This window comes from Onthophagus taurus, chromosome 6, assembly GCF_036711975.1.
Source record: "Onthophagus taurus isolate NC chromosome 6, IU_Otau_3.0, whole genome shotgun sequence".
Taxonomy (NCBI): Eukaryota; Metazoa; Arthropoda; class Insecta; order Coleoptera; family Scarabaeidae; genus Onthophagus; species Onthophagus taurus.
In genome coordinates, this window is record NC_091971.1 from 32,961,546 (window position 1) to 32,980,483 (window position 18,938).

The following is an 18,938-nucleotide window of genomic DNA, read 5'->3' on the forward strand; positions in this document are numbered from 1 at the left end:
GTGCAGGCTATCGCTCCGTTTCAGAGAATGTGCAGACTTGTAAACCTGAGAGACGATTACAATGTTTTCGCTTAGTGTTTAATTAATTCTTGTGTTGATGTAAGTTTGTATTTCTGTATAGTATAATATTCAGAAATATTATGTATATAGAATTCACAAGATTCTCGCTAGAGATCCGGCACTACCCCTGGGCTCACTTAAGCGGCCTGTCGGTAGTTTTACGGACTCCAGCAAAGCCTCGTTAGAGCTTCTCATGCAGACCCACTTCCCAGGATGCTTGATGATGGGGGCTGACAATACCTCAGCGAGCTATTCCTACATGACAAAGCGCCCTTCAAATTCGGATTGGAGTGTGGCTAGAAAAGTCGTCACTTGCACATCCGTCGACCAAGCGATTCAAACGTTTAAGCCGTTCAAATCGCCCGGAAAAGACAATATCTTTCCTGCTTTGTTACAGCAAGGAAGGTCACTATTGTTGCCTATTTTGGTAAAAATTTTCGCCTGGAAATATGTACCGGCAGAATCGACTATGGTATACTCGGTTCCTACTCCTAATGTCTTTCGACCCATCAGCTTAAAGTCATTTCTGTTGAAAACTCTTGAAAAAGTTCTATAACGGTATATACGTACGGTGCCACTGACATTTGGTCCAGTGAGTCGCCACCAGTACGCAAGCGGGATAAATCAGCAGAATTGGCTCTACACAACTTGGTTGGTAGAGTATCCAGTACGCTTCGGGATAAAGAAATCTTGGTTTATGCGTTTCTAGATAATAGAAGGTGCGTTCAAAAACGCAATACCACAATTTCTTGAAAGAGCTACCGTTGACAGGGGAGTGGAAGCAACTATAGCGGGTTGGATCCGCAATATGCTTGATAGTAGTATAGTTTCTAGTTCACTTCACGGTGACATGATATCTCCCCTGCTTGGTCCCTTTTGGTTGATGATCTGATTGCGATACTCGAAGCCGTTGATGTTGAAATACAAACTTAAAAAAGAACCTGTTTGTCGAGGATATCCAAAGTTCTCCAGGTAACCCTCGATACCCCTCGTGACCCACTTGCGCTTGGTGTTAGAGAGAGAATCTTTCGATAAACCCGCAAAAGACAATCGTTGTGCCCTTCACTAGGAGATGAAAGTTGGATAGAGTAATGCGCCCAACTATCCACAGTGAAGAAATTCTTTTCTCAAAGGAAGTCAAATATCTAGGAGTAATCCTAGATAAAACCCTCTCATAGAGTGGACATTTGCAGGGAGTTGTACACAAAACTAGACCATCCTGGTCGACTTGTCGTTGTGGTGAGGCCGCCTCTGAACGATCTCGACATTTGGTAATACCGCTGCCACCAGAAACACTAATTCTTAGTCTGAAGGACCCCTAATTGATCTTAGCAAATCAATCAAAACTAAATAACAAGCGCGCGGTCACTATTTCAGAACCGTGGGGTCTTGCACTCAGGTCTCAATCCTCAATGGAAACAAAAATACATGTATGCATACTTGTATGCCCGAAGTACAAAAATTTTCACAAATCATAGTTCTCGATATGCGACGAAACTTACAGTTGGCGTTAAAGCGAATTCTAAGTTGCCGTCTAACGGAGCGCTGATGAGGTTTTGATTCAAAAATCTCTTCAAAGGTTTTACAAGCTCTTAAGTAATCTCGAGTGTTGGAGGGGTGCAAAAACCTTCTTGAGGCGTTCCTATCGCTTGGACTTCCCCGACACCTGGCGCCATCCAAAATACAGGGCGGATGTTTTGCAATAATTTTCTGAGTCAATGAGGGAATTTGGGGAAGGCAACAATTTTTAGACCACGGGACCAGAAGATAACATCCGCCGCTAGCCAATCTCAAAAATCATTACGTAATTCCCAAAGTGTGGGACCCATCAAACATTACATGATTTACCGTCTAACTTTTTAACGACTTCTTCGCACTATCTACGTTTCCTCATAAAATTGCGGATCATTTTTCCAAAATTAACAATCATTTTTCCCAAAGTTATCTTGACGTCTGGTCTCCATCCCGGACGTCGTAAATGCGAGACGTGATTTTTGGTTTCTAAGGTTGCACGCCAGGAATTTATAATTCGTATGGTTTATTCCTAAAAAACCATTAAATAATTCCCGAATTATTACATAGTAGTCTTTGCGAAAAAAATTGGAGTCTTACCCCTGAAAGACTATACTGGCTCTATGTGACTGTGGTTAGACCTATGATCACTAGGGCCCGGAACTTTTGTAACGGTACGATACGATTTACCCCCTCCACTTGTTCTCCTAGAAAATGAGTTGGTGGCGTCAAGTCAACTCACCTGATCGGTTGTTATTGACGACCGACGATCGGTTTTTTATTGCGCATCAATGTCAACATTGTCAACTGTCAGTACGATTTCACTGTTGTTCAAATGTGCAGTATTCGACACTTTTCATCCGCGTAATTTCGTCAAATTTGCTATTTATCTTTCTTTAGTTACTTTTAATTGGAATTTGGAGTTCTGTTTGAGTTCGTATTATAGTTTTTTTTAAGAATTGTTTTTAGTTTCCCTTTGTGGTAAAATTGTTGTTCGGATTTGAAAATTGTTAAACAAATTGCCGAAAACAATATACCTTTAACTCTTAAGGAAAAATATGGTTCAATAGCTCAGTATTTTATTTATGCTCCACTTACAAGTTGTGATGTTGAAAGATCATTTTCTAGGCACAAACACATTTTAACGTCAACTAGAACGTCATTTACAGATGAAAATTTCGGGATGGTTGTTTCAATATACGTTAACAGTAATATTTTTATATCCGTATCCGATTTGTGATTGATATTACAAATCGGATCCTGTTTGTTTGAATTAAAGTTATAAAATATATTTTTTTTTTAATATTTTCAAATCGTACTGACAGTTGACACTGACGTGTAATAAACCGATTGTCGGTCGTCAACAACAACCGATGAGGTGAGTTGACTTGACGCCACCGACTTATTTTCTAGGAGAACAAGTGGAGGGGGTAAATCGTATCGTTCCGTTACAAAAGTTCCGTGCCCTAATGATCACATACGAAGCAGCAGCCTGGTATAGGAAAGTCCGACAGACTTAGTTTACTCAGTTATGAGTAAACTTTCACGAATTCAACGAGTAGTTTTGGATTGGCACTCTCTGGTGCGATAAACACAATGCCAACTGTAGCAATGGATGTTCTGCTTATCCTATCTCTTTTGCATTTGCATATAGAGAAAGTGGCTAGAACTACCATTTACCGATTTAAGCAATATGTTCAAAACTGTTCCGATATGTCCTACCAATGCGCTGATATGATAGTGTCCCGTCATTAATGCTGGATACCAGATTGTACTGCCTGAACAGCAGTCCTAGATCGAAAACAAAAATGCATGCAGATATTTGCATGTTCACAGATGGGTCAAAAACGCCGGAAGGGGTCGGAGCAGGAGTATACTGCTAGATACCTCGAATTAAGCAAGCTTATAGCCTGGGTACGTATTATACTGCATTCCAGGCGGAAGTATTTCCTACTGACATGGGTGCTAAAATCCTTCTTGAGAGAGGGGTGAAGAACATGACAGTACCACTTTTCTCATACAGTCAAGTCGCTCTCTGCAAGAGAACATTAAATACACTGAGTTATGATAACAGAGTGTCTCTGATCTGGGTTCCAGGTCACTCTGGGGTTGTTGGCAATGAAGCGGCAGATGGGCTAACACGAGAGGGCAGCGCTAAAGCGTTTGTGGGGCCAGAACCAGCAGGTGTATCGTAGATAGTGCGATGGCCAAACATAGGATTGGACTGTGGGCAGAAGAGAGACTTCGCCTACTGTGGACCAGTTCTCCGGGAATGAGACATGCTAAGGTGTTTACTAACATCGCCACTGTCAAACCCGAGAATATTTTAGGACTTGCTCGTAGCAGCATAAAAGTTTTAATGGGTGTATTTACTGGGCACTGCCGATTAAAAGCACCTCAACTTGTTGGGTTTTAGTCGACGATGTTGAATGCCGACTATGTGCAGCGGAAGCGGAAACGGTTGAGTATGTTTTATGTCACTACCCTGCTGTTAACCGTATCAGATTCTCGATTTTTGGGCCGCAGTTTATGTCTCCAAAGGATCTGAATGATCTTTCACCGAGCAAGGTATTAATGTTCGTTAAGAGCATTGGATTGCACGGTAAAATTTGATAACGATATCAATCGGGGTACAATAGCTCCTTAGGGTCACGGTGTAAGGTTGGTTGGTCCACTTACCCGATATGTAATCTATGTAATCCGCCTAATGTAATAGTATAATATTGTCCTGTAATTGGTACTTAGTTAGGCAATAAAGATATATATTATTATTCTCAACTGCTGAATATTGTGGGCTAGTGGGTCAACAGTACTTATGTCCACAGAATCGATGGTTAGCTCAATAACATAATAAGAATGATCGTGTGATTACACTACTCGGTTTACGACCTCGTCGTGCAATTCTCCACACTCGTACAGTAATTATGTTTCTAGCCCACTTGTAATATAAATAACTATTATAGCATTCTATTTTAGTGCTATCTTACTTTGTCGTATATTTTATATTTTGATTGTGATTTCCGTTTTCAATGTGCCTCTTGGTCTTCGACACCATACACAAAATAAATAAATAATAATGTAACAAACATGAGTTTGCAACTTGTGTTTTGAGTCATTGCAAGCACAAACTTGAAATTTTGGATTATAAGTTTATGATTTCATTCGCAGCAATAGCTTTTAATCAATCAACTCAAATGACAGATGTCTTTAGATTGTAGATGTATTTTAAGTGTATTTCGATTTTAAATTAGGTAGAGGAAGTAAAATTATATGTATTTTAGATTATAATTTTATTTTTTTCCAATAACAAAATAAAAACTTTTCAATTTACATTTGATTGCTTTTTTAATTTTTTCGTCAACTTGGAAGTTATCTTCCAGCCAACGAAGCTAAAGCACCTGATGAAATACCCAATGGCTTTGTCCTTTTAACGCTTGCAGCTGGCGGAATATGTTCACCTTCCGGTTGAAATCCGTTTTCGTCAGCGGTGTATCCAACTTCATAAGTTTTACCATCATCTCCTACATACGAATAGTATCCCTTAACCGCCAACGATTCGTTCTCTTTACCTTCATTAACCAATTCGCCTATTTCAAATTTTTTCTGCCCATCATCTTGTTCAATACTAAAAAAAGTAGAAGTGATTATTAATTACAACTTAAATTGATTAAATTTTTCGGGTTATTTTTTCTTACGCAAACTTATATCCTGTTCCAGTTAATTCATTTACATATCTAATTGTTTTTGCACCGACGTTTTGAACAAATTGTTGAAGTTGAGGTCTGGCTGCGGCGAAGGCCAAAAATCCAACTAAGAACAGAATCTTAAGCAAACAAACAAAATAAGAATTAAGAAGGAAATAGATATCTATAAATCTTGACATTTAGATAAAAAAAGCATAAAGATGAGTCGTTGACCGTGACATATTACAACATGTTAATTATTACGATTAAAAAAGCAAAAAAATAAATCATGTTAATGATATTCTTTGATTTTTGTTTCTCAGGTTATATAACTTTAAAAAGAAAATATCAGTTAATGATTTATTATTGTTTAATGTGGGTCAGAACTTGTACACGCGTGATTAACACCTGAAGGCCAATTTAAACGAAATTATAGGAGAAATTATAGGAAGAAGACGCACTCATCAGTGACGAAATAATTTTGTAAATGCCACAACGTAACCCACAAAGCAATTACGTTAAGTCCAACTATCGTTGGATATTTCTTCAGAGTAAGCAAGTACAAGAAAATTTTTTTAAACTATTGACATTTTGCTTCGATGATTATTTAAGCATCATTTCCTTTTATTTCAAATCATTTCTTCATTTAAACTTTTTAAAATAAAATTAATATATGATAATAAGTGTTAAACAAATTTAAATTTAAAGTTCGTATAAATGTAAATGCTTTTTTTTTCTTACCAATTTCATATTCAACAACACCTCTATCTTACTCTTTCACTATTAACGCAAAACTGCACAGACTAGAATTGAAGAGGACACCTGCTTGTTCTTCGTTTATATACCAGTTAGTAGTTTACTGGGGATCCTTTTTCCCATTCTTTTTTTTTATTTTCAATGTTAAATTTGGAATCAATACAATGCTTTCACTTAAAATGTGATGTGTTACCAATTTGACTATTGTATTTAAATTCTACGATATATCATGCTTCCTAAAAATTAATGTATATCTAATGGAATTTCCATTTACATTTATTGGAATATTTCCTAAAACATAACTGTCATGCAAAAATAATTTTTATTGCAATTCAAATAACAGCGCAAAATAGAACGTAAAGCAGTATAATTCCCCGTTAAGTGTATGCAAATATTAAATGCATAACATTTTATCTGATTTCACAGCATTTTATAAACAGAGTATCAACATTTATCTTCAATGATGGAAAAATACTCAATAAAATTCATTCTAAACTTTATTCTCTCTTGAAATACGATGTTGTAATATGCTGTTGCATTCTTAGCAAGTTAATCAAAAATCGAGTGTAATTAAAAAAGTGATATCACCTCGATTTATAGGAATGAAAGAAATATATTTTATTACATCTTGATAAATCAATTACTTTTTTAGATACGATTTTCTTAAGTTGAAAGATTATAAACTTAACTTGTTATAAATAAATGCATAATAAAAATAATAACAGCGAAATTTGTTGTAATAAAGAAATAATTATCAACTCGCTGAATATCAATTAAATTTGCTTTAAAATGGTGTTTACACTCATTATTAAGGTAAGTAAAGTGACTCAGTGCAACAACCATTCTGCGGGGTGAAAAATTCCAACTCAGGGTGAAAGTACTAGGCCAATATAGTAAAACCTTTTTGGGTTTTACTTCTTCTTCTTGGGTTGGGCGTTGTCAGCCCAAACTTTTTTTTATGACCTTTTATATTATTTCTTTATCTTGATGTTTGTTTGCTTAGTTTTTCAGTTATAACTCAAGAACCATTGATGATTTCTCGTTTCATTCTTCAGCAAAATTGTAGCTAAGGCTTCAATAAATAATTTTTATTGATATATCCATGTAAAAAATTAAGTTGGACTAATTTTATCGAATTATTTCGAAAAAGAAAACAAAATCCTTTTGAAAAACAACGTCTTTGCACGAGTTCTACGAATTGCAACTATAAGAAAGTATTGTTTTTATGCAAATTATTAAGAAAAGTTAAGGAAAAGCAAAGTTTAAAGAAGAACAAAGTTTATCTGTTCATAAACATTGTTGAATGCGTCACTTTTAATTAGCTTTCGTATATCTGACCATTTAGTACGCCTGATGGAAAAAATTAATTTATAGCGATAGAAGATAATGAGAAATATGTTCGGAAAAGTTGGAATTTTCCACGAAATTGAAAGAACGTATATGTTATTATGACTACCTTCTTTAATTTTACTTTTGCTGAGTCTCGGGTAAATTAATTTCAAACACAAGAAAACTGTATCTCTTTTGGCGACAGTTTTGATGAAATTCTTAATAATTCCAAGTTCAATATGCAGTGGAGGCAGCAATATCTTCTCTTTCGGCCCCAAATGTTCACGAATAATATTGGCCATTTCTAACCCGCTGTGCTCTCTGTGTTTCCAACTTTTATATCGCACCATATGCGCCACATATGTTTAGCATTTTTAAAATATTTTCTAGTGCATCATATATTTCTTTCGTTTCTGTACTATGTGCGATTGGAATGGTCTTTGGCCACTTACAACACCAACGTAATTATACGATTTTCTTACCGTTTTTCTCAATGCTGCTCCTTTATTCGCACATGCGTAGCAATTCAATGGATTGTGACCTTCGCCAGGATTAGTCCAAATCATTAGGATACCGAATGTCTTCTATTTTTTTAATCAATTCAATTTTTGTTCACTATAACATTTTGTTCGTATGTTTAAACAAAATCTGCACTGAAATCTCCCTTTTTTCATGTTTTGGTAAATTATTACAGGGTTGAATTAAAAATATACAGAATGTTCCTGTAAGTCGTGCCATAATTTTAATCACAAATACTGGACTAAATCCATAAATGGCTAACATAAGACATGGGCTTTCAAAGTTGAGAAATATTTAAACATTTTCTTAAATATTTTCAATATGGTTTGTCTTAGAAAGATTAAATTTAATTATTTTAATGTTATTATGGATATTATACCACTGTATACAACCACGGGATCAATGCTATACAGCTGTCCACATGTCCACAAAGGTTATTTCCTTAAAACTTTTTTATTATATCATAAACCCTTAAATCATACAACTGGTTCTAAATGCCTATTTCATTTTAAAATTATTTTCATTCTTAGAAATTTTTATTTAGACGCATCACTAATTTGACATATTGCTTAACTGCTTTACTTACGATTTATTTTCAAGGGCGCCATGGACGAGGTTGTAACCTTTTGTGAATAACTCTAAGACTTAAGATGATTTTAAAATGAAATAGGCTTTTAGAATCAGTTGAAACCCAATGTCCCCCAATTCCCGTGGTTGTATACAGTGGTATAATATCCATAATAACATTAAAATAATGGTACATTTTAATAAAGATTATATTTTTATTGTATGAACCTTACAGGGACGCCGATTTATTGTAAAATATGAATGAGTAAGGCCCACTTTTACCACCTCTTAATAAATTTATCCGATAGATAATTACCATGGTTACAGCGGTTTTAAGCGCTCTCATTGGTTAAGAGCGCCAATTTATCTATCGGATAAATTTATCAAGAGGTGGTAAAAGTGGGCCTGAATTGATTAATAATTAAAAATAATAATTTTGTATAGCAACACGATCTTGTTATTACATGTTGTGTGCACAGCATGCTAACAACATACTTTCAAAAGTGATCTTAAACGCTTTCTCATGATAACATTGCATGGTTTTCCAAATTTTATCATTTTAAGACAAACCATATTGAAAATATTTAAGAAAATGTTTAAACATTTTTTACTTTGAAGGTCCATGTCTTAAGCATTTATGGGTTTAGACCAAAAATATTTACACGAATCGTCATCATTTAATACATACACTACTAAATTTTTGAATCTTCTGGACGCATATGGGTTGTTGCAACTGGTGAACGAGCCTACTCGTATTACTTCTTCCTCGGAAATCTTGATAGATGTTGTTGTTTCTTCTTGTGTCGATTTTGCGTTTACTTCACTGGACAGTTTGCATGGTCTAACTGATCATGAATTGATTAGATGTAGCTTGACAGTCGCACCTATTGTTACTGAACCAGTTTTTAGGGCTTACCGGGATTTGTAATTCTATCAATCTTGTTGATTTTACTGCTGAACTGGAGTCGTTGCCGTTCTCTTTAATTTATGAACTGGATGACGTTAATATCAAAGTTAATTTTTTTAATAATCTTATTATTTCAATTTTCAATAAATATGCTCCACTAAGGAATAGACGATTTTCTAAAAGACCTAGTCCTTGGCTTACGCCGCAGTTAAAACAAATGATGTGTTTGAGGGATAGGGCTTACTCTAAATATAAGCACTCTAAGAATATTAATGATCTGTATAGTTACAAAGATTTGAGGCGGTACGTGGAAGGAGCGATAAGAAGAGAGAAAGAGGCATACTTTGGTTCGGTGGTGGCTCAGCGTAGTTCTGCTAAGCTATGGCGGGTCCTTCGTGATTGGGGTGTCGCCAGACAGAGGCGCCAACCATTGCCCCGGAGTTTAGGTAATGCAGATGAGATAAATGATTATTTCGCTAGATCTTCTGAATTGGGAGGGGTTGTTGATCAGGATGTTGTTGACTTCTATAATAATTCTAAATTAAATCCTACTAATAATTTCCTATTTGAAACGGTAGATGAATACATTGTCGGTTCACTACTTTTGAAGTTAAAATCAGGCTCGGTTGATTTTGATGGTGTTTCATCCTTAATGTTGCATCTTTGCTGTCCCCATATTCTACCTTTTGTAACACATATTATAAACTACTGTTTAGCTAACTCAGTTTTTCCAGACGCTTGGAAAACTGCTAAAGTGATCCCACTGCCTAAGATAGCCAATCCTACTTCGTGTGGTGACCTTAGGCCGATTAGTATTTTGCCTGTGTTGTCTAAGATTTTGGAAAAAATCATGGCCTTTCAGATGAGATTTTTTGTTGAGGGTTGCAGTGTTTTGCCGACGACACAGTCTGGGTTTCGTAAAAATCATGGATGTGGTACAGCATTGATGCATATAACTGATGATATACTGCGGGCAGCTGATGATGACATGGTTACGGCTTTAATTCTTTTCGACTTTTCGAAAGCATTTGATACGGTAAATTATACAGTTTTGGATTCTATTCCAAAGTACATTGGGTTTTGTACTAATGCTGCTGTCTTAATATTGAATTTTCTTTCTGATCGAAGACAGGTCGTTTCCTGTGGCATGATCGTCTCGGCTGCCCGTGGATTAATGGCCGGTGTACCACAGGGTTCTGTATTGGGTCCGCTCTTATTTAGCATTTATACCTCTGGTCTCCAAAATTGTCTCAAATATTCTAAAGCTCATTTTTATGCCGATGATTCTCAGATATATTATTCTTTCAGACAGGAGGATGCTCCTGTGGCCCAACTTAGGATTGCGGGTGATGTTGCTCGGTTTACCAAAATGGCTGCCAGTCACAACTTAAGATTGAATCCCTTAAAATCGGTTATGTTGTTGTTTGGTAGTAAGTTCAGAACGCCTGTCAGACTGATTTTTGGGTTGCGTTTGAGAGATCACGTTACATGTTTTTTGAAGGAGGTGGGTTGGCTTAACATGGCTAACAGGAGGAAATTACATCTGTTAACTTTTTATCATAAATTACTTTTATTTAAGTCGCCTTCTTATCTTTATAATAAAATATCATTCCGGACTGATGTTCATAATTTGAACATCAGATCCAAGGGCTTGATTACTCCACCTCAGCACCGCTCGGTTTTGTTTCAACGGTCTTTCTCTTTTAATCTACCCAGGCTTTACAACCCGTTGCCAAGTTCTCTTAAGTCGTTGCCACTGAGCACCTTCAAAAAAGAGCTCCGCGAGATCATTGTCTGTGACCAGAATGGGGCTAATGAGTAATTTATATCATTTTCGATTTTTTTACTATGAGTGTTATTTTTATTACTTTCTCTCTGAATGGCTGTTTTGTTGGTATTAGTATTATTGTCAAGATCGAATGTTTTATGTTTTGTTTTTGAATTTTTGTTTTTTTTTTTTTTAACGCAGGGTTGGGTGGTAGAGAGGACTATGGTCCTAACTCCGCCCTGCGCACATTTATAATCTTTTTTTCTGTTGTTTCTATTAATAAAGGCATTATTATTATTTTAACTCTAGTATTTGTAATTAAAATAATGCCACAACTTACAGAAAAGCCTTGTATATCAGCGGGATTTACAGGAGCGGAGGAAATATTTTTAGTGTATTAAAGCCGGATTAAATTTGATAATATCTCTGTTACTTTTTTTAATATGGTTTTCACAAATTCAGTTTTTATAAGCTTATGTTGTTGTAAGTGAAACTATAAAGGTTTACTCCTTATGTGTAAATAATTTAACTAAAAATGAAGAAGAAATAAATAGGTTACCGAATGTTACTGAACTATAATTTTATCTAACATTAGCAAAGTTTTAAGCAAAACATGTATGACTATTTTAGAGAACAGGAACGTTTACGCTAGAATATAACAAAGTTCGAGCATTATCAGACAATTCTCTATGAGTCTTCAAAACGGTTGAGGTTTAATGCAACACGTTGTTTGTTTTATAATTAACGAATCACTTCTGATATATTTATAGGAATGAAGAAACGATTCATATCTTAAATTAAAGTTTAAAATGATATTTGTATATTTGTATACTTATTAAAATGTGTTAGAATTAAAAAATGGTTGGGTTTTAATATAAATTTACTTCGTGTTAATATTAAAACACCATTACCACGTACTTCACTGCTGCAATAGTACAAGTAAGACTTTTGTAATGTTAGGAAAAACTTTTTTCTCGCATTACATTACAATAGACATTGTACTCGCGTACTACATCATAATTTTATGTAATTAATTAAGTTTTTACGAGTTTACAATATTTTCTTATTTATTTTTAAAATTATATATTTATTTATTCTAACCTACTAAATTTGAGTTTGTATATCATTTTAAGAATTTTCATCATATACTAAATTACCTTTGACATTAGAAAAGGTTTTCGTTTGAATGTCAACAGTTTTGAATTCCAAATTGATTGTTACACCATAACTTTTTATCCTTGTACCATCCGGTAAGAACCAGATCAAACTTAATTTATATTAAACAAATTTTTTTTTCTTTCTTCTCTTTTTCATTTATTATTACTTATACATAAAATAAATACTTTTTAAAAATATGACATAACTTGAATATTAATGTTGTTTTCTCATTTTAATCCTGCCTTCAATATTGTTGTTGTTCATTGAGCAATTGTGTTGTGTTGCGGAATATGTTCGCCAGTTGGTCTGTACCCGTTCTCATCGGCCACATAATTAATCGTGTATGTAACACCGTCCGAACCGACATAAGAATATGAACCTTGAACTACGAGAGCTTCATTATCGGTTCCTTCATTTTTCAATTCCGCATTTTCTTCTCTACTCATACCATCACTTGTTTGATATCTAAAAAAAATCATGTCCCAAAAAACATTTAAAGATTTCTAAAATATTCATTAAATATTTACAAACTTACTGAAATTTATAATTTCCATTGCCATGTTTATTATAATCCTGCTGTAAAATTGTAGCTTCCTTAGAAGAATCCTGAACGGGCGGTAAACAATTAGAATATCCAAAGAAACCAATACAAATAAAAACGGTTATTATTTTCATTTCCATTTTCTTTTATTAATTTTCACTTTAAGTAACTTTAAAAAATTTAAAAACAAATCGGATGTAACGTATGAAATTTTTCGTTTAGTTCTGCTGTTTGATGCTTCTCCGTTCGTTTTATACCCGAACTTTTCAAAAACGACGTCGTAACATCCGCTTTTTTTCCAATTTCATTCATTCATCGGTGTTTAAATTGTTTGCATTGTTTCGCCATAAATTTTGAAAGTATACCTCAAAATTCGGTTATTAGGTCTCTAAATTGTATGTTACAGTTGTATCGATTCGTATCTGAATTGAATTTGCATTCAATGAAGAAATTTCAAAGAGAGTATAAATCATTTGTTTTATATACTGGCTAATTAATAAACGTAGATGATATAGAGTAAAAAGAAACATAAATAATAAATTAAAAAAATTACGTTTCGATATAAATAAATGGGTATTTGCATCAACATAAATAGTTGCCGATTACCTAAAACACATTTTCTTTTGCTGAAGACAAAGTATTACAAATCAAATACTTCTATAAAAATCTATCCCAAACATTTTATTTCTTCTTACAATAATTGCGTAACAATGTTTCCTCTTGATAATAAACAAGCAGAAGTGTGGAAAACAAGAACTTCAAAACCATATTTCATGAGTATAGCTTTTTGAACAAATGAGTATGCCACTAAAGAGTTAAAAAATTCTTTCAGAGTCTTTAGAAGAGATTCCCTGCGTACAAAGTTTGTGTACATGTCCGAAATAAATCTTTGAATTGCATTGTAGGACGAAGATACATATGTATATTAAGCCTTCCAGAAACAGCCTTTATGTCTGAAGAATTAGTTTAAACTCGACATTAACAAACACATTTGATGAATAACCAACTCTGAGCCCATATCTTAGGTGGTCGTCCTTGTGGCTTTCTTTCTATTGGTTTCTCCGTCATGCATAAGCAAGTTAGTCGGTATTAGTCTATTCTCTCCACATGCTCCTTCCATTTCCTTTCCTTGTCTTGGGTCACTTAACCACGTCTACTCTGTTCATTACATTTTTCTCTACTTTCTAAGCAACTTGATATCAGTTGTCCTTGTTTTCTGCTTTGTTCTTTTCGTTTCTGTTTTAGTTTTGGTAGCGTACGTATACAGGTGTTTCGGTGACTCGGGGAACAAATGTAACCACATGTACTAAAGTGAAAATGATGACGATTCATGTAAAAAAAATTAGTACAAGTCCTCAAATTGCAAAGATACAAGCCATCAAAGTTAGGATATTTTAACACATTTTTCTAAATATCTTAAACACTATTTATGGTAAAGCGTTGAAATTTGGTACAATATAAACTAATATCACGTGAAATCATTAGGCAGGTTTTGAGTTGGATCGGTACGCGGGAACAATGCTATACAGGTTGTTCCTAAAGTTTGTTTACACAAAACTTTTTTATTCTATCATATCCCTACATTTATTTTTGCAGTTTCTAATAGTAAATTTAGTTTAGAAACTTTTATCACTCTTAGAGAATATTGATAAAATCCACCGTTTTCGTATTAAATGCAAAAATGTTAGGCTCCGAATTCAATAACACTAAAAAAAAATAAATAAATAAATAATCTTAATTGGCAATGACAAGTGAAAATCGAACTGAGCTGTCATTACTATTATGTATGCAACATGTCCAAGTGTAGATTTAGCTAAATCACATTTTTAATTTGTTTTAGTTGGTTTAATAAAAAAATCCAAAAACAATAAATTAAAAATCAACAAAAAAACGACAACACTAACAGGAATAATAAAAAAGTACATAAAATAACAAGACAAGTAATAAAAAATATTAAAGGAAATGTTCAAAAACTTAGATTTCTTTTTTTTTTTAGTGCTATTATTGAAATCGGAACCCAACATTTTTGTATTTAACACGAATACGGTGATTCTAATCAATATTAGCTAAGAGTAATAAAAGTTTCTAAACTAAATTTACTATTAGAAACTGCAAAAATAAATGTAGGGTTATGATAGAATAAAAAAGTTCTGAGCAAACAAACTTTAAGAACAGCTTGTATAGCATTGTTCCCGCGGACCGATCCAACTCATAAATTGCCTAACGATTTTACATCACATTGATTTATAGTGTACCAAATTTCAGCGCTTTACTGTAAATAATGTTTTAGATATTTGGAAAAATGTGTTAAAATTTACTAACTTTCATGGCCTGTATCTTTGAAATTTGAAGACTTTTACTAATTTTTTTTTACATGAATCGTCATCACTTTCAGTCTAGTATATGTGGTTAAATTTGTTCCCCGAGTCACCGAAACACCCTGTATACAGGATGAATAAAAAGTCTGGAACACCTGAAATATCTTCAAAACAAGTTTCTTTTTGAAAGAATCCTTTCAGATGTCAATGACTATAATAAATTTGTCGTCTTTTCCTATGTCTAAATTTTTTTTACAGTGGCGTACATTTTCGGGGTCAAAGGGGGCAACATATTTTTAAATGGCAACCCCAATTTTTTATTCGATAATCTGAAAGAACACATTTCTTTGAGTATCTTAGAGCAAATTTTGAATTAGGTTGCATAAGAAAAATGTTGCGAAAAAAATTTTTTTTTTGTTAAAATATAATTGATTTGGAAAAATTTCTATATAGTAGGCGCTGAAACTAATTGATAATGCTTTCAAATTATGGCAATGGCATGAACTTATCGAAATGGCTTTGCTTTGTTCGTAGCTATGGTTACGTTGAATGATATTTTTACAAACAAATAAATGAATAATTGTTTGAACATTCAAAATTACTTTAATGTGACCTTAGTTAAAATTAAAATCAAATATTCTTCGAAAATACATAATTCTACTGTTAATTTCAAGAAATCTTCTAAAAATGTCTCTTTCTGAAAAAGATAGAATTGAAATCCTCATGATGTGTGGTTACAGAGGTATGAGAAGAACCACTGTGGAAGTCTGCGCACTTTTCAATTAAGTACATAACGATCACCCAGCAATATAATGATCCAACTTGCCAATATCTGGTCGTTCCACAATCGATGAAGATGCGCAACTTGAAATTTTGTTAAGAGTTGCTGATAATCTTCATACGGCTTCTCGTGAAGTAGGTTGAGAATTGAATTTGAGTCAAAGTACTGTTCTCAATGTATTACACCGACATAAATTACATCCTTATAAAATTTCACTAAATCAAGAACTACTAGAAGATGATTTTGACCGTCGACTGCAATTCTGCGAACAAATGCAAATTCTGTGTAATAATGACCCAATCTTTGCGAAAAATATTGTTTTTTCGGACGAAGCTATCTTTTCTTCAAGTGGAACCGTAAATCGACAAAATTGCAGATATTGGGCCTTAGGTAATCCCAGGCGGATGTAGGAGACTCATACACAGTTTCCAAGAAAAGTTAATGTTTGGGCTAGTATAGTGAGAAACAGAATATTGGGACCATTTTTTTTATGAAAATCTGACAGGCGCTAGATATTTGCAATTTTCACAGGAAGATGTGGTTCCAACACTAATAGCGATATACCCAGATGCAGATCAACCGGACAAATTCGATTAATAACTATGGTTTCAGCACGACGGCACACTACCTCATTATGCCCTTCCCGTTCGAACGTATTTGGATGATATTTTTCCGAAAAGATAGATAAGTGGACGTGGGTTTTTAGAATGGCCACCTCGTTCCTCAGACTTAACTCCCTGGATTTCTTTAGGGTTATTTAAAGAGTAAGGTATACGTTAATAAACCCGCGAACATCGACGATTTAAAGGTACGAATTCGGGAGGAGATAAGAAAAATTGAACCAGCCATAATTGATAGAGTGCAAGATGAGTTTATTTTTAGGTTAGGGCACTGTCAAATATAAATGGACAACAGTTTGAGCATCTTATTCATTGACATTTTCTGTTTTGTTTTGCATGTAAATAAAATCAATTTTTCTGCTTATAAATGTATTTCTTTTCATAAAATTATTACATGGCAACGTAATATTAAGCTTACTCTTAAAATCAACTGGCCTAGCATGCTATGGAATAAAAAATGGGAATTGCAACGCCTTCTAGAAATTTTTCCAAATCAAATAATTATAAATAAAAAAAGAATTTTTTTTGCAAAATTTTCCTAATACAAAATTTGCTCTAAGATACTCAAAAAAATTTATTTTTTCATATTATCGAATAAAAAATTGGCGTGCCATTTAAAAGAATGTTGCCCCCTTTGACCCCGAAAATGTACGCCACTGTAAAAAAAATTTAGACACAGGAGAAGATGACAATGTTATTATAGTCTTTGATACCTGAAAGGATTCTTTCAAAAATAAACTCGTTTTGAAGATATTTCAGGTGTTCCAGACTTTTTATTCACCTATACAGGGTGAGTCGGGAGGAACGGACCAAACTTTAGGAGTATATTGTACGCTTGAAAATAATGTAAAAAAACTTATATGTTGTTATCCGATTTTCTTTTATTTTATTTTTTTTTATTGCATAACTCTTACTGCATAACTACAATTAAACAAAATCTTATACATTAACATTAAATATTGGTCATCAGCGTTATTTTAGTAATTGTTCGAAAATATCGCCATTAACTTCTAAACATTTCCGGCTTCGTTTACTAAGAGCTCTTGTTGCTTTCCTAATTGCTGCATGATTTTCCTTAATATTAACTGCAACATTTAGAATGCGCCTAAGAAGTGCATCCCTAGTGTCAACTTTGACTTTGTATACCTCACTTTTGAACCATCCCCATAAACAATAATCAAGTGCTGTGAGATCTGGAGATCTTGGAGACCAACTAATAGAACCACCACGACCAATCCAACGCCCTGGAAACTTTTCGTCCAAATGTTGCTTGACCTGACGAGTGAAATGCGCCGGAGCTCCATCGTGTTGAAAGTACATTTGCCTTCTAATGTTTAGAGGAACATCCTGCAGTAAATCATTTAATTCATTTTGTAAAAACTCTAGGTAATGGTTTCCTGTGAGGCGATTCTCCAAAATGAAAGGGCCAATTAAATAACCGTTGATCATACCACACCACACATTTACCGAAAACTTGTGTTGAAAGTTGTTTTCGATTGTTGCATGGGGATTTTCATCGGACCATACGTGACTATTACGAGTATTATGTAGGCCGTCGCGGGTAAATGTTGCTTCATCCGTGAAAAGAATATGCGATACAACACGATGATCATTATTTATCCACCGACAAAATTCGACTTGTTTAACATAATCTTCCGGCAGTAGATGTTGTACCTTACCTAAATGGTATGGATATAAGCATTGCTCGTGGAGTGTGTTTATTACACTCTTTTGTGGGATGTCTAATTGAGCAGCAATTCTGCGTGAGCTGGTCGTTGCATCTTCTTCTACTAGATCCAAAATATGTTCTACTTCATTTAAACATTGACGCGTAGCTCGTTGAGATGTTACTTTAACGCTGGGAAGTGTACCGGTTTCGCGCCGTTTATTAAAAACCCTAATAAAAACGTTTTTATTAGGATGTCTGCGATTTGGAAACCGTTGACGATATTCATCTGCAGCAGCTGTAGCACTCCCGTTACAAAAACCATATACAAATAACATGTCTGTATATTACTTAATGCAAATCAAACTGTCAAATCTACGTTAAATGTTTAACTGTAGTTATGCAATCAATTGAAAACAAATGAAAATCGGATAACAACATATGAGTTTTTTTACATTATTTTCAAGCCTACAATACACTCCTAAAGTTTGGTCCGTTCCTCCCGACTCATCCTGTATAAGGAAGTACTGCAAAGAAGAATCAAAAAACATTCTATTCCTGAAGTACTTGAAGATCCTGATGAACCTCAATCGGGGCCGTGCGTCAGTTAGAAACCCACTAAGAAACGCTAGCGATCCATTTAACATAGACAGATTCAATGTTATAAATCATAATGTGACTATAGTGTCATAATGACTACATATTGTGTTTTCTTAAATCAGGAATTTCTGCCGTTTAATTTGATGTATTACT

General features: G+C 34.1%; 2 protein-coding genes across 2 annotated transcripts; both read right to left on the reverse strand.

Annotated features, from left to right (window-relative positions):
* Positions 1 to 4,847: 4,847 nt before the first annotated feature.
* Positions 4,848 to 6,106, reverse strand: LOC111420337 (larval cuticle protein 65Ag1-like). Its single transcript, XM_023053312.2, has 3 exons — positions 5,997 to 6,106; positions 5,268 to 5,395; positions 4,848 to 5,197 (listed from the first exon to the last, which is right to left on the reverse strand). The coding sequence occupies exons 1-3, from the start codon at positions 6,003 to 6,005 to the stop codon at positions 4,942 to 4,944; spliced, it is 393 nt and encodes a 130-aa protein (XP_022909080.1). The 5' UTR covers positions 6,006 to 6,106; the 3' UTR covers positions 4,848 to 4,941.
* Positions 6,107 to 12,417: 6,311 nt separating this feature from the next.
* Positions 12,418 to 13,028, reverse strand: LOC111420338 (endocuticle structural glycoprotein SgAbd-5-like). Its single transcript, XM_023053313.2, has 2 exons — positions 12,795 to 13,028; positions 12,418 to 12,724 (listed from the first exon to the last, which is right to left on the reverse strand). Exons 1-2 carry the CDS (start codon positions 12,938 to 12,940, stop codon positions 12,520 to 12,522), a joined length of 351 nt encoding a protein of 116 aa, XP_022909081.2. The 5' UTR covers positions 12,941 to 13,028; the 3' UTR covers positions 12,418 to 12,519.
* Positions 13,029 to 18,938: the final 5,910 nt, after the last annotated feature.

Excerpts from the sequence above, each read along its gene's own strand:
- LOC111420338 (XM_023053313.2), bottom strand. The coding sequence starts at position 12,940 with ATGGAAATGAAAATAATAACCGTTTTTATTTGTATTGGTTTCTTTGGA. Across the intron at positions 12,725-12,794 it reads AATGGAAATTATAAATTTCA|ATATCAAACAAGTGATGGTA; the intron begins GTAAGTTTGTAA and ends GATTTTTTTTAG.
- LOC111420337 (XM_023053312.2), bottom strand. Across the intron at positions 5,198-5,267 it reads GGAACAGGATATAAGTTTGC|TATTGAACAAGATGATGGGC; the intron begins GTAAGAAAAAAT and ends TACTTTTTTTAG.